Source organism: Electrona antarctica, assembly GCF_951216825.1.
Source record: "Electrona antarctica genome assembly, chromosome: 5".
Lineage (NCBI taxonomy): Eukaryota > Metazoa > Chordata > Actinopteri > Myctophiformes > Myctophidae > Electrona > Electrona antarctica.
In genome coordinates this window covers 4,965,482-4,990,298 of record NC_136810.1, presented here as the reverse complement: position 1 = coordinate 4,990,298, position 24,817 = coordinate 4,965,482, and the positions used below count along the sequence as shown (strand labels likewise).

Genomic DNA, 24,817 nt, shown 5'->3' with positions numbered 1-24,817 from the left:
ATTAAACACTGCGCCACGGTAACGTTTTGTAACATGGAGGGAGAGAGAGATCATGGTGAAGAGTGTCGTGTAATTTAGAACCTCTCTCTCTCACTCTCACTCTCTCACACACACACACACACACACACACACACACACACACACACACACACACACACACACACACACACACACACACACACACACACACACACACACACACACACACACACACACACACACACACACACACACACACACACACACACACACACACACACACACAGGTCATATGATAACACCACAAGAGGCCCCGGGACCTTAGGGTCCAGAGCAGCCATAAGTTAAGCCAGATGCATCACTTAACATATACAATGGACTCAGGCACATACTTCACACACGCACATACACTCACTTAACATATACAATGACCTCATGCGCATACTTCACACACGCACACACACACAGCCACACACACACCTCACACACACACACACACATCACACACCTCACACACGCAGCGCACACACACGTAGCATAGGCCGATACACACACACACCTACACATATACATTGCCTAATATGGATGATCTCATGTGGGACCTCTCAAACATGCACTCTCATGTACTCTTGCGCACGCAAAGCTATGATGACCGAGATCCATAGATGGATATGTTTAAACAATCTTGAACCGATGGTTGGTTAAGAGTAAACGCTAAGCGCACACCCATGGCGCCCCTACACACCGTATGGCGCTTCCACACAAATTAGTGGACGTGCGTGTACAGATACACTAATGTAATAGCCCAGTATGAAAGCGACAGACATGGGATGAACCGCACCTCTTTTCCCGCTGATCCTGTTCCTGTAAACACCCTGATCCTGACTTCCCCTTACCCTTTCCCCATGCCCTCTCCCAAACCCCATTCTTTCCCCTTTTGTCCTTTAACCATGTTCAATTATATATTATAATAAAGGTACCAATGTTAAACCTTGCTGGACTGTCTGACTTGCATCATTCTGTCCCGACGGCGGCATCCTGTCTATTGATCAGATACGACAAGAGGAAAACAGATCTCCGATTTCGGTGGTGCTTGCTTGATGCATGCAATAAAGTATAAAGAGATAAGGATAATCTGACTCTGACTATAAACCACTTGAACCCCAGGTCCCCAGCATAAACCACTTGAACCCCAGGTCCCCAGCATAAACCACTTGAACCCCAGGTCCCCAGCATAAACCACTTGAACCCCAGGTCCCCAGCATAAACCACTTGAACCCCAGGTCCCCAGCATAAACCACTTGAACCCCAGGTCCCCAGCATAAACCACTTGAACCCCAGGTCCCCAGCATAAACCACTTGAACCCCAGGTCCCCAGCATAAACCACTTGAACCCCAGGTCCCCAGCATAAACCAAACATCTACAAACTCACAATGCGTCGCAATGCGCTGTGAGCTAATGGTATCGCCCTGGCCTGAAGTGTTTCACATTTCTCCATTTACAGTCCTTACGGCTTACGCCTACACAAATGTTCAGATTACAAATATAAAGGGCTCACCCCAGGGCCATGGATGTTATAATTCTGCTAGGGCGGGTATAAGTACCGGTATCTTCCGTATTGTTCAATAAAAGGCAAAGTTTAATCAGTTTTTGGCCATGTGCTTTCAACTAAGCGCCCCTATCGGTTGGTGCATGTGGATACATTATAACTCTGATGAAATGGTCACCGATCGGATTAAAACGCTATTTACTGAGCAATGCTGAAGATACGGGTACTTGATGATGATGATGTCATCAAGATGTGTTTCACTGTGTCAGAGGTATTATTTCATCTAAAGTTCCGGCTGTCCTGTATTGCAGGCTGAAGTTCAGCTCTGATGAACACACCTACAATACCAGACATTCAGCACAAGGTCTTTTTACGTTTCCCATCTCAAAAACGAATGCAATGCAACACACAGTAATATATAGAGCAATGAAAGAGCTGCATAGTCTTCCATCACAAATCAGACAGGCAACAAGTAAATCAGATTTAAAAAAATAAGTTAAAGAAATATCTCATGTCACTTGCTTTTGATGATGGTCATTGAACACTGTTTAATTAAAATCTTTCATACTGTAACGGTAGGCTACTCAAACTGAAATTGTATTCATGGTTGCGAATTGTTATATTTATTAATCACTTGTTTTATATTTATTTGTTTATTTTTTATTTGTTTAACTGTTTTTCTTACAGTCTTGTAAAATGTATTTCATATGATGTAATGTATTTTATGTGTGGACCCCAGGAAGAGTAGCTGCTAAAGGTAGTAGCTAATGGGGATCCAAATAAACAAAACAATTTATGATTTTTTTTAGACCAATTCTAGGAAACACAGAATGGGGGGACTTTTTTTATTATTTCCACACAACAGCTTGAAAATGAGAAGATTCCATATAGACATAAACAATCTATTCATGATCTTCACAGGATCTGAACAAGAGCTTCTTGATTTTCCTAAATCCATTAATTCAACAAACATGACATGACATGACATAAAGATATTGCTGGATGATAATGACAATGTACACACATTGTACACATATTTTCATGTACATACAATCTTTAAGAGACTGGCATCTAGTTCGGTCATATTTCCTGGGGATATGTGAGCAGTAGAGTACTATGTGGTGGTTAGATGAAGCTATCAGAGAAGATTTGGCGACAATATGAGTTTTGTGAATATTTATTTAATAAAATAAAAAAACCTATACGGTGATAGGAGAAGGTGTCAAAGTTCCAAGTGGGAGGGTGGGGGATTGTTTTCGTCTTGTTTTGTTTTGTTTTATAAAAGAAAAAGAAGCATAACATATCATATCCTACTGCATTTTCCCCTGTCCAAACCCCTCTACTATGCTTAATAAAAAATCTTTAAAATTGAAATTGAATATGAGTATTGTTTTACCCAGACTGACTTAATATGAATATGAACCTCAGCTCAACTTGGCTAACTTTATATATGAGTGACAAAATCCGGTACGACTCATTTTTACACTGTTCCTCTGTTCCTCTGTGCGTGTGTGTATGTGTGCGTGCGTGCATGCGTGCGTGCGTGCGTGCGTGCGTGCGTGCGTGCGTGCGTGCGTGCGTGCGTGCGTGCCATGTGTGCCATGTGTGTGTCTGTCTATCTATCCATGCATTTCACTTCATCTCTGATCCATACAGACTCACATCATGAGTGTAAATTCACTGTAACTCTGACAGTATAGATGCAACCAGGCGGATCCATCTGGTTCCATTCCTACTGTCAGCGTTAAGAATGTCTTTATTTAACCCAGTGAATCTCAACCTGTGGTACGTGTGGAGTACCACTACGGTGGTACTAGAGCTCCCCTCTGGTGGTACTACTACAGTACAAGGTAGTTCTATATGGTACTAGAGCTCCCCTCTGGTGGTACTACTACAGTACAAGGTAGTTCTATATGGTACTAGAGCTCCCCTCTGGTGGTACTACTACAGTACAAGGTAGTTCTATATGGTACTAGAGCTCCCCTCTGGTGGTGCTACTACAGTACAAGGTAGTTCTATATGGTACTAGAGCTCCCCTCTGGTGGTGCTACTACAGTACAAGGTAGTTCTATATGGTACTAGAGCTCCTCTGGTGGTACTACTACAGTACAAGGTAGTTCTATATGGTACTAGAGCTCCCCTCTGGTGGTACTACTACAGTACAAGGTAGTTCTATATGGTACTAGAGATCCCCTCTGGTGGTGCTACTACAGTACAAGGTAGTTCTATATGGTACTAGAGCTCCCCTCTGGTGGTACTACTACAGTAAAAGGTAGTTCTATATGGTACTAGAGCTCCCCTCTGGTGGTACTACTACAGTACAAGGTAGTTCTATATGGTACTAGAGCTCCCCTCTGGTGGTGCTACTACAGTACAAGGTAGTTCTATATGGTACTAGAGCTCCCCTCTGGTGGTACTACTACAGTACAAGGTAGTTCTATATGGTACTAGAGCTCCCCTCTGGTGGTACTACTACAGTACAAGGTAGTTCTATATGGTACTAGAGCTCCCCTCTGGTGGTACTACTACAGTACAAGGTAGTTCTATATGGTACTAGAGCTCCCCTCTGGTGGTACTACTACAGTACAAGGTAGTTCTATATGGTACTAGAGCTCCCCTCTGGTGGTACTACTACAGTACAAGGTAGTTCTATATGGTACTAGAGCTCCCCTCTGGTGGTACTACTACAGTACAAGGTAGTTCTATATAGTACTAGAGCTCCCCTCTGGTGGTACTACTACAGTACAAGGTAGTTCTATATGGTACTAGAGCTCCCCTCTGGTGGTACTACTACAGTACAAGGTAGTTCTATATGGTACTAGAGCTCCCCTCTGGTGGTACTACTACAGTACAAGGTAGTTCTATATGGTACTAGAGCTCCCCTCTGGTGGTACTACTACAGTACAAGGTAGTTCTATATGGTACTAGAGCTCCCCTCTGGTGGTACTACTACAGTACAAGGTAGTTCTATATGGTACTAGAGCTCCCCTCTGGTGGTACTACTACAGTACAAGGTAGTTCTATATGGTACTAGAGCTCCCCTCTGGTGGTGCTACTACAGTACAAGGTAGTTCTATATGGTACTAGAGCTCCCCTCTGGTGGTACTACTACAGTACAAGGTAGTTCTATATGGTACTAGAGCTCCCCTCTGGTGGTACTACTACAGTACAAGGTAGTTCTATATGGTACTAGAGCTCCCCTCTGGTGGTACTACTACAGTACAAGGTAGTTCTCTGGTGGTACTACTACAGTACAAGGTAGTTCTCTGGTGGTACTACTACAGTACAAGGTAGTTCTATATGGTACTAGAGCTCCCCTCTGGTGGTACTACTACAGTACAAGGTAGTTCTTCTGACCAAGCAATTGGTTGAAATAGTCTCTCTATCTGTGCTGAAATGAGCATGACAGCACGCCTAGCTGCTAATAGAAGATTTGAGAACAGATAAACCACATTAGAGTCAGTGGCGAATATATCGACAGTCTATACTAGACACTATTAAGACAACAGAGGCTACAATCCACAAGTCCACCATTAGGATATTTCCAAACCAGAAACCCTGGATAAATAGGAATATCCGTGAGGCTCTGAAAAGGACAACAGCCACTCATAAGTCAGGGCTGGTGACGGGAAATAAGGATGCCTATAGAGCAGCATGTTATGACGTGCGGCGAGCAGTGAAGGATGCCAAAAAGCAGTATGGAGAAAAGGTGGATCTACAGTTCCAACAGGGAGACTCTAGGAGTTTGTGGAAAGGGTTGAGGGAGATGACAGACTATAAGGCACCTCCCCCTCCTTGTAAAATGCTGACATGTCTCTGGCAAATGAACTAAACAACTTGTATGCACGCTTTGAGACCCCTGGTAGTGGTAACAGGCAGGTCAGTGCAGATAGAGCACTAGAGACAGTCAGAGAGGCAGAGGATAGCCCTCTCACAGTATCTGAGCATTCGGTGAGGAGGATGTTCAGTAAAGTGAACAATGCACCGGGGCCCAGCGCCCCCAAGGGGCCCATGAAGGGTAATGCACCGGGGCCCAGCGCCCCCAAGGGGCCCATGAAGGGTAATGCACCGGGGCCCAGCGCCCCCAAGGGGCCCATGAAGGGTGCAATGCACCGGGGCCCAGCGGCCCCAAGGGGCCCATGAAGGGTAATGCACCGGGGCCCAGCGCCCCCAAGGGGCCCATGAAGGGTAATGCACCGGGGCCCAGCGCCCCCAAGGGGCCCATGAAGGGTGCAATGCACCGGGGCCCAGCGGCCCCAAGGGGCCCATGAAGGGTAATGCACCGGGGCCCAGCGCCCCCAAGGGGCCCATGAAGGGTAATGCACCGGGGCCCAGCGCCCCCAAGGGGCCCATGAAGGGTGCAATGCACCGGGGCCCAGCGGCCCCAAGGGGCCCACGAAGGGGGGAAGAAGAGTCAAGACGACAGTCAGTGAAAACCTGGTTTCAGGGACTATCGGTCGCAGGAAGAGTAACACAAAGGTTTCGTCAGTGATGTCATTGACTGACTGGTTTATAAACAGCTTCAAGTCCATACTACTGTACTTCCGTGTTGCATAACAGTGACATCACTGTCCACTCCTTGGTAGCTTTATTACCACAGCCGGCCGGCCCTTGTTTCAATGCGTGTGTTACTGTATTAATGCGCTGCCTGTTAGCAGCACAACATAGCTCAGCTGTATAGCCTATTTTGACACGTTCCGTCGCGCTAATGAAACACTATAGATGGGATTATTATGTCATGTCAGCACTATCATTAGTCCCAGGTAATGTAATCTGTCACTCTGCAAGTTTAACTAAAGTTTTTAAGTGGTGCAACCACTTCCTTAAGTGACTATGTGTGTGGGTGGGTGGCTGGCTGGCTGGCTGGCTGGCTGGGTGCGTCCGAGCACGAAAACAGAATGGTTGTTTTTCACCACCTGTGCGCAACCTAACACACACAAACATATTAACTGTATATATGGTGATTTCGGGTGTGCCAGTACAGTACAGTACAGTACAGTACAGTACAGTACAGTACAGTACAGTACAGTACAGTACAGTACAGTACAGTACAGTACAGTACAGTACAGTACAGTACAGTAGAGGGACCCCCACACGGTAACTGTCATTTCTCAACCGTTTCGGAATCGGACCGGCACCCTGGGTGCGTTCCTGTGGGTCTGTATTTTACTGTATTTTACTATCAGATTGCCCCAAACCAATGACCCCCCCTTCCTCCTACCCCCACAGCCACAAAACATTTGCACCGGGGCCCGTTGCCAGGTACTTTCGCCAGAGTTTGTTAAAGCAGCAGCAATATTGGCTTAGGAATGGAACAAAAGCAACAACAAAAAATACTAATAAATGAAATGTCCCTTCTGTGTTAACACATTTTGTGCCCAAGACGTCTGTGGACGTCTTTGGTATTACCGCACGGGCAGAGCCCAAGACGTCTGTGGACGTCTTTGAAAAAATATATATATATTTTTTTATTTTTTATTTTATTTTATTAAAAAAAATCTAAACAATGATTTTTTTTTTTTAATACGTGGTGCCAAAGTTTGTGTTTTCGCCATTGAGAATGCATTTGGCGTTTAAATTAAATAACTCAGAAACTATAAAACATTTCAAAGTAAAAAGTTCCAGCATGTGTCTCCACAGTCAACTGAATTATAAAAAATGTGAATGGATTTTCTAGGTGAAAGTGATTTTTGGGCAGTTTTGCTGGTTTACTGTGTATGGCTGAATAGGATGGGACCGGTCTACGCTCCTGTATTTAACCAATGTTGGGCGGGAACCCCTTTTGGTGTTAGCATTATGTTATGCTTTAGCTATTGAAAAATAGCAGATCTACAAGCTCGTAGCGCACCACCGAGTGGCGCGCTACGAGCTTGTAGGTCTGCTATTTTTGAAAAATCGTTAAAATGTGGCGCAAATCATTGAATATATATTTCAGAGCGAACATTTTTAACTAAAATATTGGCTTCTGGGGGGTCCCTGGAACTACATATTTTGAGATGGGGGTCCGTGGCCCAATAGACATAATTCTGGGGGTCCTTAACATGAAAAAGGTTGAGCACCACTGACATAGAAACATGGGTTTAGGATTTAGAAGCCTTTTTAATCAACCTCAGTCCAAAATGGGTTAACATCAGTTGGTATAAAAAGGTTGAGGACCAGTGATTTAATGGATGGAAACCAACCTCTATGGCAGTGCTCAGGCCACTGGGGTCCTCACTGGCCCTCACCATCAGCAGGTACCGCCGCTGGTCGCTCTCGTAGTCCAGAGCTCTGGTCAGGCTGATCTCTCCCGTCTCCGGCTGGATGCTGAACAGGCTGCTGGGATTGATCAGCAGGCTGTAGCCCAGGGACAGCTTCTGGAAGGAAATGGCAAACACCACCAGGAAGCTGCAGGAAACAGAGGAAAGATTTGATTGTCAGGGCCTGAAACCTCATATCTCCATATTTCAACTTTGTATGTTCTTTTTTTTAATTATTATTCTTTTTTTTGTGGGGGGGGGATTAAATTAATTCCCTACTGTGTCATACTACGGTAAATAGCCGATGTCAAAGTGAAAGTGTTTAAACTAAACTTTTTTAATGAATAAAATGTACAGTAATTGTATCCAATCTGTATGGTAGAGTATGTTAATGGGATTGTTATGTCATGTCAGCACTATCATTAGTCCCAGGTAAAGTAATCTGTCACTCTGCAAGTTTAACTAAAGTTTTTTCCATTTGTCCAAGTCATTTCTGATAGCCCGAGTATGTTAATACTGTCCAAGTCATTTCTGACAGCCTGAGTATGTTAATACTGTCCAAGTCATTTCTGACAGCCTGAGTATGTTAATACTGTCCAAGTCATTTCTGACAGCCTGAGTATGTTAATACTGTCCAAGTCATTTCTGATAGGCTGAGTATGTTAATACTGTCCAAGTCATTTCTGATAGCCTGAGTATGTTAATACTGTCCAAGTCATTTCTGATATCCTGAGTATGTTAATACTGTCCAAGTCATTTCTGACAGCCTGAGTATGTTAATACTGTCCAAGTCATTTCTGACAGCCTGAGTATGTTAATACTGTCCAAGTCATTTCTGATAGCCTGAGTATGTTAATACTGTCCAAGTCATTTCTGACAGCCTGAGTATGTTAATACTGTCCAAGTCATTTCTGACAGCCTGAGTATGTTAATACTGTCCAAGTCATTTCTGATAGCCTGAGTATGTTAATACTGTCCAAGTCATTTCTGACAGCCTGAGTATGTTAATACTGTCCAAGTCATTTCTGACAGCCTGAGTATGTTAATACTGTCCAAGTCATTTCTGATATCCTGAGTATGTTAATACTGTCCAAGTCATTTCTGATAGCCTGAGTATGTTAATACTGTCCAAGTCATTTCTGATATCCTGAGTATGTTAATACTGTCCAAGTCATTTCTGACAGCCTGAGTATGTTAATACAATATAACATGTACAATGGGGGTGGTTGTATTTTGTCTCCCTGCTCCTCTATTGAGACATTTTGGTGTTAGCATTATGTTATGCTTTAGTTATTGAAAAATAGCAGACCTACAAGCTCATAGCGCGCCACTCGGTGGCGCGCTATGAGCTTGTAGGACTGCTATTTTTGAAAAATCGAAGAAGACTGACATAGAAACATAGCTTTTTCAGAAAACTGTCAGGATGTAGAAGACATTTTTAGAATCTGATCTCAGGTCAAAATGGGTTAAGGTCCGATTTAGACTACAGTGCACATCCAGTCACATCCAGTCAAATCCAATTCAAATCTGATATTTTGGCCCGACCGTTCACACTGCATTTGCAAGTGACCAGATCAGATCTGTCACAGTAGCTGCAATTTGCAACACTAGATTGTTTTGGGATGAATCTAGAGTTGCATACGTATACCCTCCATTGACAGCTCATTGATCCAAATCGATTTTCCAATCTGCTTGTATTAAACGACGGAATTTGCAGCTGTAGGTCAAGCTTGAATTATCCTCTTTCAATCTACAAAGTGTTTTGTTTCATAAAAATAGACATGTAGACATGTTATGAGCTACTTTCTGTCAAGAAATCCCGTGCCGTGAAGTGTTGGGAGTTTGGAAGCACTCGTTTTTATTAACGGGTCGTGCTGCTGCGTCCTGCATTATGTGCAAATTCGAAACAGGTGGTACGCAGGACCGTTCAGTGACTTCAACGAGCGCTTCCAAACTCCAACACTTAGAAAAATAATCACCTGCACCGAATGTATTGACAGACAGTAGCTCATAACATGTCTACGGTGGATGTTTATTAAACAAACACTTTGTAGTTTGAAAGAGGATAATTCAAACTTTCCCTACAGCTGCAATGTTGGTGAGTTTAAAGGAGCATTCAGTGTTTTGGGTGATTTGGAAAAAACCCCGGTCCGCCCCGGTAACAAGATGTGCACATGCACGCACTACAGTAGGGGGACACGCAACAGGGCAACTGCACGCACACCAAGGCCCGCCCCCGCTCGATCATGATTGGCGGAAGGATCCTCTCTATCCTGATTGGATGAAGCCTGGGCCACCTAGCCAAAAACGAAACCTAAGGTTTTTTGACCCCCAGGGGCTCACTGGGGAAAGATTCAAGATTTAATTTATCCCTGAGCAAGCAGGCCGGCTCTATTAGTTCAATCAGTTCAATCAGCACTTGTGCAAAAGACCCGGGTTCAAATCCGGGGCAGAAGTGGAAAGTTACAGTTTGTCTGTGGGATTTATTAAACCAATGAAAAGCATTAACGAGAATGATACGTTTTGGACATACAAGGTTTCCACCCGACAGCAAGCAAATCAGTATTTGACACACGCCAGCACTGACTGATGATCGATCAAACCCCTCAAAGCAGAAGTATTGGGCACTCGTCAGAGCTCTGAAGCGTTTCTTTTCTTTATCCAGTCCAATATGTTCTGAATCCAAATTGAGCCGTTGTTGTTCTTTTGTCAATACTGTGCTAAAAGGGAATCACATGTGGCCTAAAATGCAGAGCCTAAAGGTGAAGCGATCCACTGTACACGCGCCCGGTCAATGCACTCCAACACTTTTTCCCAAATGTAGGATCCCTTTGTGTCGCGAACACATTATTATGAGTTGCGAGTAAATATCATGTTTTCTAACCTTTCCTACACTAAAGGAAAAGGAGAAAAACGTTCTTTTCGCCACAGGCTGTAAAAGAAAAGTGACATTTGCGTGACCTTTTGGTGATTGGCCGATTGACACCACGTGACCTTGTGTACTGGGAAACCTCGTCCGCTGGAATGCGCCGGTAGCCAGCGGGGTGAAACAGCAATCGATAAGCACCACATTCTGCGCAACACTCGGGTGCCTTTCACACCTAAAGTCCTGGTCGTATCAATAAGACAAATTGTTTCATTTTTCATTAGGTCTGGTTTGTGTTCACACTGTCCTGTGTTAGCAACCACAATCTGTAAAAGAAAAATGACACGCGCTCGAACAGGCCGCATTTCTAGGGAAAATCACTTCATTGCAATCCAGTCACTGGAGGAAGAGGGGAGAAGGTCTGTGTTCATCTCGTGGGGAAGTGGAGATAATGTATTTTACTAGATGTGAGTTCCAAAGCCTGTGAAGCAGTAAGTTTGACTCCAAAAAATAATCCACGTCCACATCGCTTGTAGAGTTTAACTTTTTACTTGACAAAAAGGTGTACAACACACAACATGTGATAGAAAAAAGGTGTTCAAAAACGCTTCTAATATGGTCTAGTATGGTTTCTGAAGTGGCTTAACCCATTCAGGCCTGGTCGAAATAAAAAAAAAAAGTTTTCTAAATCATGACAATTTTCTGAAAGATTTGAGGTACATTTTAACGATTTTTCAAACATAGCAGACCTACAAGTTCATAGCGCGCCACTCGGTGGCGCGCTATGAACTTGTAGGTCTGCTATTTTTCAATAGCTAAATTATAACATAATGTTTAAAACACCAAAAGGGGTTCCCGCCCAAAATGGTCTAGTATGGTTTCTGAAGTGGCTTAATATTTGGCTCTATTAACTCAGTTAGACTTAAGCTGCACGTCAAAGTGTTATTGGCAGCTAGTAAAAAAGCAATTACAAGGCGATGGTACAAACCAGAACCCCAGCTTGTGAGCAGTGGCTGAGCATTGTGGAGGAGATATTTGTAATGGAGAAACTGACTCATATAATGAGACTACAAGAGGAACTATTCATTGAAAAATGGGAGAAATGGACTGACTATAAGGATCAACAAAACGACACCAATGTTAATAATGATGGACATTCATAAATGGACTGGAATATGTTGTATATTAATGATGTATCTGAACCCTTGCACTGTAATTGTCATTTTATGTTTTTTATTTTTATGTCTACCTGCAAATAAAAATTAAGTTAAAAAAAAGACTTAAGCTGCACAAAATGTGTAATCAAGAAATGTCCTTCAACTCAAATACACTCAGACATTTTCTGTTCTAAATATGGCTCTCAAACTAGATACATGCACATTTCTGCCACTATTGTATGTCTCTCGAAGAGTAAGTAAGTAAATGATTGCTGTAATGATTGTTGACATAATATAACAGTTAGATTATGTTAACGCAATCAAGTACAATTATAAGTTAGATTCTAACTTATAATTGTACTTGATTGCGTTAATATGAGAGATGAAAAGCGTTAGTCAGTGAACTTCACATCTTGTGCTAGAATATGTGTGTGAAGACAGCAAATTCCGTGCAACATTAAATCCTCTACATGTGTTCACATACTGTATAGAAAATGCAGAGAACCCTGTGGCAGTACAGTATGATTTATTCAAATTTATTGTTTTCAAGAATCTTGAGATCTACATAAAAAATGCCCTCCCCCACATTTCTTTCCATAAATGTTTTAACATTTTCAAAATGCAAATAGTAGATCTACGAGTTCACAACACGTCACAATGGGAAGCATTGTGAGCTTTTAGATTTGATATTTTGCACTATTAATGAAATACGGTTACCCTCAAGTGATTCATTCATTTAACATTTAGGCCTGACGTCGAAATACAAAAATGTTCGCTCTGAAAGAATATATATTCAAAGATTTGTGCCGCATTTTTACGATTTTTCAAAAATAGCAGACCTACAAGCTCATAGAGCGCCACTCGGTGGCGCGCTATGAGCTTGTAGATCTGCTATTTTTCAATAGCTAAAGTATAACATAATGCTTAGTTAAAACACCAAAAGGGGTTCCCGTCCAGAATGGGTTAAGTCTGGGTCCCTCATGGGAGACAACACATTTCTCTTCAGAGTTTTGCCATGCAGCCAGTGCTCTGTAATGTACTAATGTGAGGTTATTAAACTGCTAAAATTATTTTTTGTTTGTTTTTGTGAGTTTGTTTTTGTGGAATGTTTGCTTTAGCCCGACTCTGTTTGAATACATTTGATCCGGGGGTATTTACGCTTGTTTGCTCTTCATTGCTAAAATTGGGATTCATTAACATTTGTGCTTGTTTGTAGGTCGGCACATGTGCATGTGCGTGCTAGTGTGCATGTGCGTGCTAGTGTGTGTGTGTGTGTGTGTGTGTGCATGCGCGTGCGTGCGTGTGTGTGTGTGTGTGTGTGTGTGTGTGTGTGTATGTGTGTGCGTGTGCATTGGCATGCTAATGAAGTTTGTGAACGGTTTGTGGATTCAGAAGGATATATAAGCACACTGTATAATGAAATATACAGTACAACATGTACTGCATGTAGTCAGTTGGTGCAAAGTTACTAAGTACATTTACTCAAGTACAATTTTGAGGTAATTTATACTTCTACTCCACTACTCTGACTATGTCAGAGGCAAATATTGTACGTTTCACTCCACTTTGTCCAATCTGTATTGGGGGTGGGGAGGGAGGGTGGCGGGGCGAGACATGGCCGAAGTATTTCCAGGGTCCGCAGCCAAAAACCTTGAGAACTCCTGACCTACAGGACAGTGGTTCTCAACCCCTTTCCTGCCAAGGACCCCCACATTAATATTTATTTGGACACGGACCCCCACCTGAAAAGGTTTTGTGGCAGGGACCACCATGAGAGAAGATACAATTAATGTTTCAAAAACGTTTTATATTTTTTCTAAATAGCCTATCACGTCACGGGGGGGGGGCGTGATTTTTCCATAACTTTTATTTATTTTTAATATTTGTTTTTAATGTTCATTATATTTGAAAGTGAAATATCCCCTTTAACTAATTAATTTAGCTGGGGACCCCCCTTCAAAGGATCCCACTTTGAGAACGGCAGTGACCTATAGGAGGAGGAGAGCCATGATGTACTTACGGCTGCCCCTCTGGCGTGTTCTCTGGTATGGCGACGGCGTACGTGGTGTTGGTGAACTGGGGAGGCCTGGCCCCTGCCACCACTGACAGCATGGCAGGCACGCCGCGGCTGCCCAGGCCGTCCAGGGCCACCACGCTCAGCAGGTACTCTCTGTCCCGCTGCAGGCCCAGGCCCGTGGTCACCACCTGGCCCGTATGCTGGTCCACCGCAAAGCAGCCATCTCCACCTACGTGTCCACAATGAGAATCGATTACTATAATTCAATATTAACGATTAATCGATAGTCAAGGGGGGGCATTTTGTTTTTTATAAACCATAAAAAAAAATTCTGTTATCCATCCACATAAATGTTGCCTCAATCAGGGTCATGATAACAGTCAGATACCATTACCATCAATACCAATAATCCAGGCACAATGTGGTAGGCCTGTAGCCGGTAGCCCTGTACACAACATTGCACCATAGCATTCAAGTCACCTGCAGTAGGCCCTAAGGCCTAAGAGCTAACAAAATAAATGGTATCCTCTAAAATGTAGTTACTATGGGCAGGGTTTGGACGACAATTCAGTATTTTAGCTGTGACGATCAGCTCCGCCTCCTGAGATACGTCCGGCAGGCGCGCCTGAGCCATGGAGCAAACGGAGCAGCTGCGACACCAGATTAAAATGAAGCGTCGCATTGCGACCCCACTTTCCCTCGCGTTATTATTTATATAAATAAAAAGTGGACTGGTTAGAGGATAAAATAAATAGTATTCTTAAACTACATTTGTGTGACTTTTTGGGGTTGTTTTTTTTATCATCGTCTCTGCTCTGCTTTTTCTCCCTGGAAATAAAAACGTCTGGGTTTCCGAGGCTACTGCTCTGCTGCTGACGCTATTTCCGGTTACCTTTACGCACGGGCGCACGGATTTGAATTTCTCCGGTCAGCCTGAATGTGTGTGTTGTTGTTGTCAACATGGCTCAGAAGAGAATGAGTGATTTATTTGGTGGGTCCAAGCCCAAATCAAGTCTAGTTCATGAACCCTTGGCCTTCATGAGCACCAGCAGCAGTGTTCAGCAGGGAACGAGTGCTAACGTTGAGTTCGTTGTCGTCGGAGAAGGAGGACAATAATAAAAACAACAGCAGCAGCAGCAGCAGCACAAGCAGCAGTGTCCATCTCACGTAGCCTACATAATGACATTCTGGACACGTAACTCACGTTGGATATACAGTAAATGCCATGATGAGGGAATTAACCACCCCGGAGCGCAAGAGCACATTTCGGGTTTAAGGTAAAGCATTTACAATGTAACTAAATTATTATTATTTCTCTAATAGTCACTATTGCAGTGAGAAATAATATAGTATTTACTAATTACTATGGCCGCCGTGCCAACTGAACTGCTGAATGCTGCTGCAATTTAATGTTAGATATTAGATTCTGACGGGGAGGGGTCTATGATGAATGATGACGATACAACACCGGGGTCGGCGAGCCCAAGCGCGCTGCGCTGTCAGCTCGTCTGTTGTATAATAGGGCTATAATTTATATGTTTTGTTTTGATATCGGCGCCTTGCCAATGTCATGTGTAGCCTAAATAGGCCTATGCCTTTTTATGATGCATTTTGTCAGTTTGTTCATATAACTTGCGTGTGGAGAGGTCAAGTAAAAGCCACTTTTCCGTGTGAAAATGCGCGAAAACGCGCGTGCACGAGGCACATGCACGCGCATTTTTTGCATGAGTCCAAATCTGTGCTCCCCCACCTGGAAACAAAGTTAGGCGCCCCTTACGTCCAGGTCCTACTTTTGTGTCGCTTTTGTGTCCCCATAGAGTTATACTGTGACGCTCCGTCTGACTAAATCTGAGACGAAAACAACCACGAAAGTCTAATTTTACCGCTTTCCTCGCAACAACAAAGCTGCGCTGCTCTCCCAAATCTGGCTGACAGGCTTTCTGCCCCACACGGAATACTATCGCCCTTTTATTTCATTGTGTCAACTAAATCCTCATTAATGCAAACTAGATTCAACATACTCAAGCCTGCAAACATTCTAAATATGCCCCCGAAATATTTTACTGAGCAAATGGACTGTTACCACCTTCAATAATAATGATAATAATAGTCTTTATTGTCTCCACATCATATTTTTATTTTGTCATGGACAAATTGTACAAAACATTAATAATTCTACTCGAGTTGGAAGCATTAAGACCCATTTTAACCCTCAATGGCTTCCTTTCTGAAAAATAACGTCATTGTAAAAAGATTCACGCGTTTAGATATTCTATTTACAATGAGATGCGGACGGGAGCTGGTGCCACTTGGACCCGGACGTAACGTAGCACTACAAAATGACGTCGGACTTAAATACTGAATATAGTCTTTGCAACAGATTTCTTTTTACATATATAAAAAATATTATATATATAAATATATATTTTATTCTCTCTCTCTCTCTCTCTCTCTCTCTAGGTATATATTATTGAACACTCAAAATGTAAATGCTGTGTTTCTGAGCATCTCCTGCTCCTGCTCCTGCATAAACAAACTATGCCCTCACTCTTTGTTTTGCATTTTCTCCAGACAGTCATTGCTGTTTAGTGTTTACCCCTGTGTCTGACAGAGTTCCTGTTGCTCCGCCCCCTATAGGCACTGCCACCCTCCTGTTTACCCCTGTGTCTGACAGAGTTCCTGTTGCTCCGCCCCCTATAGGCACTGCCACCCTCCTGTTTACCCCTGTGTCTGACAGAGTTCCTGTTGCTCCGCCCCCTATAGGCACTGCCACCCTCCTGTTTACCCCTGTGTCTGACAGAGTTCCTGTTGCTCCGCCCCCTATAGGCACTGCCACCCTCCTGTTTACCCCTGTGTCTGACAGAGTTCCTGTTGCTCCGCCCCCTATAGGCACTGCCACCCTCCTGTTTACCCCTGTGTCTGACAGAGTTCCTGTTGCTCCGCCCCCTGTAGGCACTGCCACCCTCCTACTGTACAGTCATTGCTGTTTACCCCTGTGTCTGACAACGTTCCTGTTGCTCCGCCCCCTGTAGGCACTGCCACCCTCCTGTTTACCCCTGTGTCTGACAGAGTTCCTGTTGCTCCGCCCCCTATAGGCACTGCCACCCTCCTGTTTACCCCTGTGTCTGACAGGGTTCCTGTTGCTCCGCCCCCGGTAGGCACTGCCACCCTCCTCTTTACCGCTGTGTCTGACAAGGTTCCTGTTGCTCCGCCCCCTGTAGGCACTGCCACCCTCCTGTTTACCCCTGTGTCTGACAGAGTTCCTGTTGCTCCGCCCCCTATAGGTCATTGCTGTTTACCCCTGTGTCTGACAACGTTCCTGTTGCTCCGCCCCCTGTAGGCACTGCCACCCTCCTGTTTACCCCTGTGTCTGACAGAGTTCCTGTTGCTCCGCCCCCTATAGGTCATTGCTGTTTACCCCGGTGTCTGACAGAGTTCCTGTTGCTCCGCCCCCTATAGGTCATTGCTGTTTACCCGTGTCTGACAAGGTTCCTGTTGCTCCGCCCCCTATAGGCACTGCCACCCTCCTACTGTACATGATGTCTCCTCTGATACATTCACTGTGAGCCGTTTCATCAGGAGACTCAGTGTAACACACAGAGGTTCATCAGGGGACTCAGTGTAACACACAGAGGTTCATCAGGGGACTCAGTGTAACACACAGAGGTTCATCAGGGGACTCAGTGTAACACACAGAGGTTCATCAGGGGACTCAGTGTAACACGCTCAGAGGTTCATCAGGGGACTCAGTGTAACACGCTCAGAGGTTCATCAGGGGACTCAGTGTAACACACAGAGGTTCATCAGGGGACTCAGTGTAACACACAGAGGTTCATCAGGGGACTCAGTGTAACACACAGAGGTTCATCAGGGGACTCAGTGTAACACACAGAGGTTCATCAGGGGACTCAGTGTAACACACAGAGGTTCATGCTCTGATTCTCAACCTTTTTAAGTGGTGCAACCACTTCCTTAAGTGACTGTGTGTGTGTGGGTGGGTGGGTGGCTGGGTGCGTCTGAGCACGAAAACAGCATGGTTGTTTTTCACCACCTGTGCGCAACCTAACACACACACAAACACACGCACATATTAACCCTGGGTGCGTTCCTGTGGGTCTGGAACTACACCCCCCCCCCCACCCCGGGGACCCCCACATGGAGTTGCATTTCAAGGACCCTGAGTTTGGTGTGCATTAGGCCAGTGGTTCAGGCCGCGGCCCCCCAAAATAAACATTATTTGAACAAATTGTAGTTGTAGGAGACTAGTTGAGCCATTCAATTTAGTTCAACTCGGTTCCAGTGATAAATATTGTGAAAATAGCAGATCTACAAGCCCACAACGAAGCGTTGTGAGCTTGTAGACAATTTGGACAATGTTTGAACAGTTTTGTTGATTACTTTTGATGCAGTAGCCTAATGGTATTTTTTCTTTTCTTCTTTGAGGTATTAAGTGAAGTTGTCACTTCAGTGTCATCTGTGACCCCTGGGGGTCCCGACCCACAGGTTGAAGACCTGGGCCACAGACCCCCATGTTCGTAACCTTTATTTAACCGACAGAAATCACATTGAGGTTTGAGACCTCTTTGATACATTTTATTATCTATTTTCTATTATCTTTTAATTATTTTAAAAGTGTATTTAACTCTGCGAGTGTACACATGGATTCGAATGGACACATAAGGGTCTATTTGAATCCATGTGTACACTCTCAGAGTTACAGACCGCCCGCTGGTCCCCGCTCCCGGACCCCAACGTTGAGAAACATGGCGCTCTCTCTCTCCGAGACCCTAATACGCCCCACAAACAGCTTGCCTCCGATCAACCAGTCACTAGTTCAGCAAAGAGAGAAAGAAGTAGAGCCAAGTAAGTGGATTTATTTAAAACCATATGTTGTGACAGCATTGTCTTCATCAGGGGTGAGCGCAGCTGGTGCAGCCGGCGTCCCACCCACTATCAACAACGCCGCTGGAGTTCAACAGTTCAACCCAGAGTGCCCAGCTACAGCCGGAGGCAGAGGCTTCCCGGAATTGAACCTGGGTCTCTGTGGTGGGCGAGTGATTGAAAAGAAAACACGCACGCACGCACGCACGGGATTAGGCTGTGTCCACACACACACACACACGCACGCACGCACGCACGCACGCACGCACGCACGCACGCACGCACGCACGCAAACTATTGGAGGTCATGTCACACCCCTGAAAAAGCATTAAAGTTTATAATGGACCACCCCTGTACAATGTACACTTGTACAGGCTATACAAACCCCATATACTGCACTTAAACCGTAACCCCTAACCCTAATTTTCACTGAAGTGAAGGTGCCTAGAATAAGGATGCTGTGGTTCATGTTATGTGATTTTCTAATATTGTTTATGGTTCTATTCCTTTTATTCTTGTAGACACAGAACCTTTTATTTGAACATTTATTTATTTTATTTTTTTATGTTTTTTTTTGTGGCTTTCGCCTTTATTTTATATTTTTATGGAGGGACAGATAGTAGGCTGACAGGAAATGGGGAGAGAGATGGGGGGAAGACATGCAGTAAAGGCCGTCGGGATCGGGAGTCGAACCCGCGGCACACTGCCAGACTGGATTACCAGCCAAGGTGCCTGGACCACTGAGCCATGGCCCAGGCCTGAACCTTTTATTAATATGAGACATTATGCTCATGTACGTGTAACAATAAAGAAGTTAAAGTTCCTTTCCTTTGTAGAATAACAGCATATGTACAATACCTAACCCAAGGGACACTGTTCTGTTAAAAAGGTAAAAACCCCTGTATCTTTAACCCATTTTGGGCGGGAAGCCGGGAACCCCTTTTGGTGTTTTAAACATTATGTTATAATTTAGCTATTGAAAAATAGCAGATCTACAAGCTCATAGCGCGCCACCGAGTGGCGCGCTACGAGCTTGTAGGTCTGCTATTTTTGAAAAATCGTGAAAATATTTATTTCAGAAAACTGGAGGATTTAGAAGAATCTTTTTAAATTTCGAGGTCAGGTCAAAATTGGTTAAACCGTCTGTCTGTATTTAATATGCTCTGTGCAGCACTTTGGTTCAAAATTGGTTGTTGGAAATGTGTGTATATAAATACAGTTCGATTTGATTTATTAATGCAAGGCTTCACAAAGTCAAAAAAGAAAAACTCCAACGAGTTAGTTGGTTGGTCAACGAGCTGACCAACACAAGAGAGCGTTGTGAGGGTACATGTCATAACAGTAAGAATACACAACATATATATATCTATATCTGTATGCTTATATCTGTCAAAAATAACAGATATAAGCACTCCTTTGTCCCTGCCTCGATTCGTGCAGTCAACGCTGCCAGTAACACGTAAATGATGATGATATGTTGCTGATGATGACGATGTTGAAACAAGCACTTTATGCCGGCACTTTAGATCCTAGCACTTTTTCTGAATGTAGCCTGTTTTATTTGTTCTATCTTTGATTCTATACCTGCACTAGATGCGCCCAGACCTCTGTTTATGCTATGGTGTCTCATGTCTGTTGTTGTCCTGTATTGTTTGTATTGTTTGTATGTTTTAAACCACTACTCTTGCTGTAAACGTAATTGCCCTTCTGGGACACTAATAAAGACCTTGACCTTGAACCTTGAACATTATACAATCAACAATAAATCAAGCTGATATTAACAAGAATGATTGTGTATCAGACAAGCATATAGAGTCAGATGATACCATCATCTACCTGCTGAACAGAGCCTATATAGTCAGATGATACCATCATCTACCTGCTGAACAGAGCATATAGAGTCAGATGATACCATCATCTACCTGCTGAACAGAGCCTATAGAGTCAGATGATACCATCATCTACCTGCTGAACAGAGCCTATAGTAAACACGTTCTATGAATTCTCCAGTGCTTTCCACACCATCCAACCACACCGGACTAGCTGAGAAGCTGTCTATGATGCAGGTGGATCATGGCCTGGTGGCCTGGATCACAGACTATTATTTATGTCAGACTGCGGGGCAGCCTCTCGGATACAGTATGCGGGTGAGCAGCAGTCCCCCAAGGTACCGTGCCGTCACCTTTCCTGTTCAACCTCTATACACATGCCCACTTCTGCGTCAACTTGGAAACTAACCTGTCACCTTCAGAATTTCTCGGATGACACCGTCATTTTCAACAGAATCACAACATGGATGAACACAAGTGAAAAAAAACACCTTCAGCTCAATGTAGGACCAACTGTATAGGAGCTGGTGGTGGGTTTATATTTAATCATTTTATTTGTATTTACCAATGAAATTATTTTGAAAAATGTTTGAATTATTTGGTTTTTATTTATGAATAATGAGTTTTTGGGGGCATTTTGAAAATCGTTCATAAATAATAATATTTAAAAACCAAATGCAGGATGGAATAGAGCAATACTATTTTCTTGATGAGGAGGCTTAGGGCCGATTCATACTCCTATTTTACCGCTGATGATTTTGGCTCGTCAGAAATTTTCCGTAGCACCGAAGAGCCGACTTTAGGACGGTAACCCCCCCCCCCCGAACCTCAAATGACGTCACATTGTAGGCTCTACAGAGCCGAACCGACTTTTATTCGGCTCTAAAATAGGAGTATGAATCGGCCCTTAGATCCTTCCACTTGTGCAACAGGATACAGCAGATGTTCTACGAGTCTGTGGTGGCCAGTGGTCTGCTGGGGGGTGGGGGGGGACACCAACACAATTGAGTGACACTAACAAACTGAACAAGCTGCTGAAAAGGGGTGGCTTTGTTGCTAGAGCTAAACTGGACAGCTAAACTGGTGGTAGAGTGGCAAGCTGGAGGCTAGTAACCTGGCATTTCCAGACTGATTATGTGGATTACAATTCGTTCCTCACATGGAACTAGGAGGCTAGGACACCCAACATAAGGAGATACAGTAGTAGGGGCCAGAGTCATTGAGCACCAGCAGGCAGCTTCAGATTCATCTAACCCCCAAAGGCCCTGACTTGTTGCCCATCTGTGCCCCGGTACGGTAGCCATGACATTTAATTTGGCACCTTATTCCTAATACCTGCACTGTACAGTACACCAGTAAGACGCCTTGATAAAGGCGAGAAGCGACCGCAGGGCTGAGACACTCTACCGGAATAATGTCACTTCATTATGTCAGCACTACAGCGGAGCGGACAGACGGTGAAATCTCTACCGAAGTCCTGATGTCACTCGCTCATCCCCTGGTCCAGGGCCGTAGAAGTTTCATTTTAAATTGTTGTCTCTGTGTCGTCACAACAGTCAGTCAGTGATATTTGATAGCGTCTGTTTATAGCGAAATTTGTAATAATTCGACGGCAGTAACATTAGCGTTTTCTCTCAGTCAGTTGATTATTTATATCCATATGAGTCAAACCACCGTGATCATGGGAAGTGGAAGTCCCTGGCAGTCAAAATGACAAAAGTGATCTTTATAATCTTAATACTTAGGCACAAACCAACTACCTGCGGTCGCAATTACTACCTGTTCACACTTAGATAGATGTGTGTCATTACAAAGTATGAAAAAAGAACGGAAAAGTTGAGTATCTACTAAAGGAAATTAGCCCAGATACTGTACTCTAAAGTGGGACAAATATGCGCATAATATTAAGGTCATAACCACAGTATATATTACATTGGAAGAATCATCATTACTGTTCTGGTACAGATAATATTTCATGTAGATATGTCATGACTCCTTCACTTTCACTGTCTTTAATATGTGCACATATTTGTTCCACTTTAGACTATCTGGGTTAATTCCCTTTATTGGATACCTAACTTTTCCGTTATTTTTGCTTATTCTTCATAATATCGTTGCTGTCAGGCAGAAAACTCAACTTTATTCATGACACTACGTGACATCATCAGGGATGGAGATCCCCGATGACACCACGTGACATCCTCAGGGATGGAGATCCCTGATGACACCACGTGGTGTCATCAGGGATGGAGATCCCTGATGACACCACGTGACATCATCAGGGATGGAGATCCCTGGTTTCATAGTAAATGCGACCTGCTGTCGCAATTAGTCTACTTGCCAGCCCATAGAGCCCCCAGGGGCGGTTATTAGCGCAACGCAAACTACACAGCTGCGTAGAGCACCGACGGCTAGAGGCCCCGAGAGTTCTCAATGAAAAATGTCTAATATTGCAGCCCGTTCAGTCCCAGCGGTCGGTTTGGGGCCGGGGGCCCACCCAGGGGGGCCTGCGACCCCCCCAGGGGGGCCTGCGACGGATGTGCGTCGCTTCCTCCTCCCAAGCGGAGTCACTTCTTCATACTGCACTGTACTCTGTACTGTACTCGTACTGTACTCTGTGCTAGTGTTGTAGTTAGTCGTCAGTGTACTGTACTGTACTATGTGCTGTACTGTACAGTACTGTACAAGTATGTAGTCATACTGTACTCGCACTATACTATACTGTACTGCACTGCACTGTACTGCACTGCACTGCACTGCACTGTACTGTACTTGTAGCCTACTATACTCTGTACTGTACTGTACTCTACTGCACTGTACTTGTAGCCTACTGTACTCTGTACTGTACTGTACGCATACGCGTAGTGTACTGTAATCGTACTGTACAAGTATGTACTTCTGTACTGTACTGTACTGTACTGTACTGTACTGTACTGTACTGTACTGTACTGTACTGTACTGTACTGTACTGTACTGTACTGTACTGTACTGTACTGTACTGTACGCCTACAACAAGTATGTAGTCAAACTGTACTCATACTATACTGTACTTGATAAGAGAAGTCAGTGGCGAAGCCAGAACTGCAGTTTTGGGTGGGCCTGGCCAGGAGTGGGTGGGCCTGCATGCACGTGTGCAACGCCGCACCAAGCTTTTCTCTTTACATTATGTATGTACAACATGATAGCCTACTGATCATGACACTGATCACTGTCAATACAGGTAATAAATATGATAGTGTAAGACTTTTCTCAACAATATGGGTCTTAAAACCTCTTGAGCCCCAATCCCCCTCCGGCGGGGGCAGAGGCTGTCCACCTCATGAACAGCTCTCAGCGGGTAAATGGGGCTGGTCAAGGTCTTGGGTTCCAACTCCGATATTTTAGATTTTCCCTCCTGGACCCCCCTGGGGTTTAAGAGGTTAAGAAAGTCTACCTTTGTCAATAGAGGTAATAAATATGACAGTGTATGATTTTCTCAACAACATGGGCCATTATTACATTATGAACTTGTATTACATTATGAGCTGCTATGTGTTCGTTCATAATGTAACACGTTATTACATTATTACATTATAGAAAAATATGATATTACGTTATGCGCTCACCTTTATTACATTATGAGCTAATTATTACATTATGAGCCCTTATTACATTATGAGCCCTTATTACATTATGAGCAGTTATTACATTATGAGTTGCTACAACCCCCTGCTATAATGTTCAGTGTTCAACATTATGATCATACTGTACGATGTGTTCTATAATACATTTACAGGCAGACAGAGCAGAAACATTGACATCCGCAGAGAGGTTCATACGTGAAGAGTGTATTCCTCTTTCACTAAATATTTTGTCTTGTCCACCAATCATCATAACACACAAGGCTCTGAATGCCCTTCATGGTAAATATTTTAAGGTCATGGCAGTATAAGCCAGACAAACCTGGGCGAAACTGGGGATAGAATTATTTAAATATGATCAATTTTGTTTGAGAGAGAGGTTTTCGGGGGCCTTAATTGAAAGAGAGAGACAGGAAAATAAAGGCAGACTCAGGTCGAACTCAGACTAAATCGAACCGGGGACGTTACTATGTCATGAATCGATCTACCGGCCCCTTAAATTTGATTAATCTAAAAAATAAATCACAGAGGGGGCTACTTTTTTTATTTGTATCAATTATTACAAAGTGAACTCTGGAATATACCGGCATCCGGTGTGTGTGTGTGTGTGTGTGTGTGTGTGTGACTGTGTGTGTGACTGTGTGTGTGTGTGTGTGTGTGTGTGTGTGTGTGTGTGTGT

General features: G+C 43.8%; 1 protein-coding gene across 3 annotated transcripts in view; it reads right to left on the bottom strand.

Moving 5' to 3' along the window:
* Positions 1–24,817, bottom strand: part of LOC306922779 (neural-cadherin-like) — a 161,879-nt gene that overhangs the window by 15,423 nt on the left and 121,639 nt on the right. For all 3 annotated transcript variants that reach the window (XM_079500602.1, XM_079500601.1, XM_079500600.1), the window contains 2 exons: positions 13,812–14,037; positions 7,712–7,916 (listed from right to left, as the gene is read on the bottom strand). In XM_079500602.1, the coding sequence (XP_079356728.1) occupies positions 7,712–7,916; positions 13,812–14,037 (431 nt within the window). The remainder of the gene's footprint in view (positions 1–7,711; positions 7,917–13,811; positions 14,038–24,817) is intronic.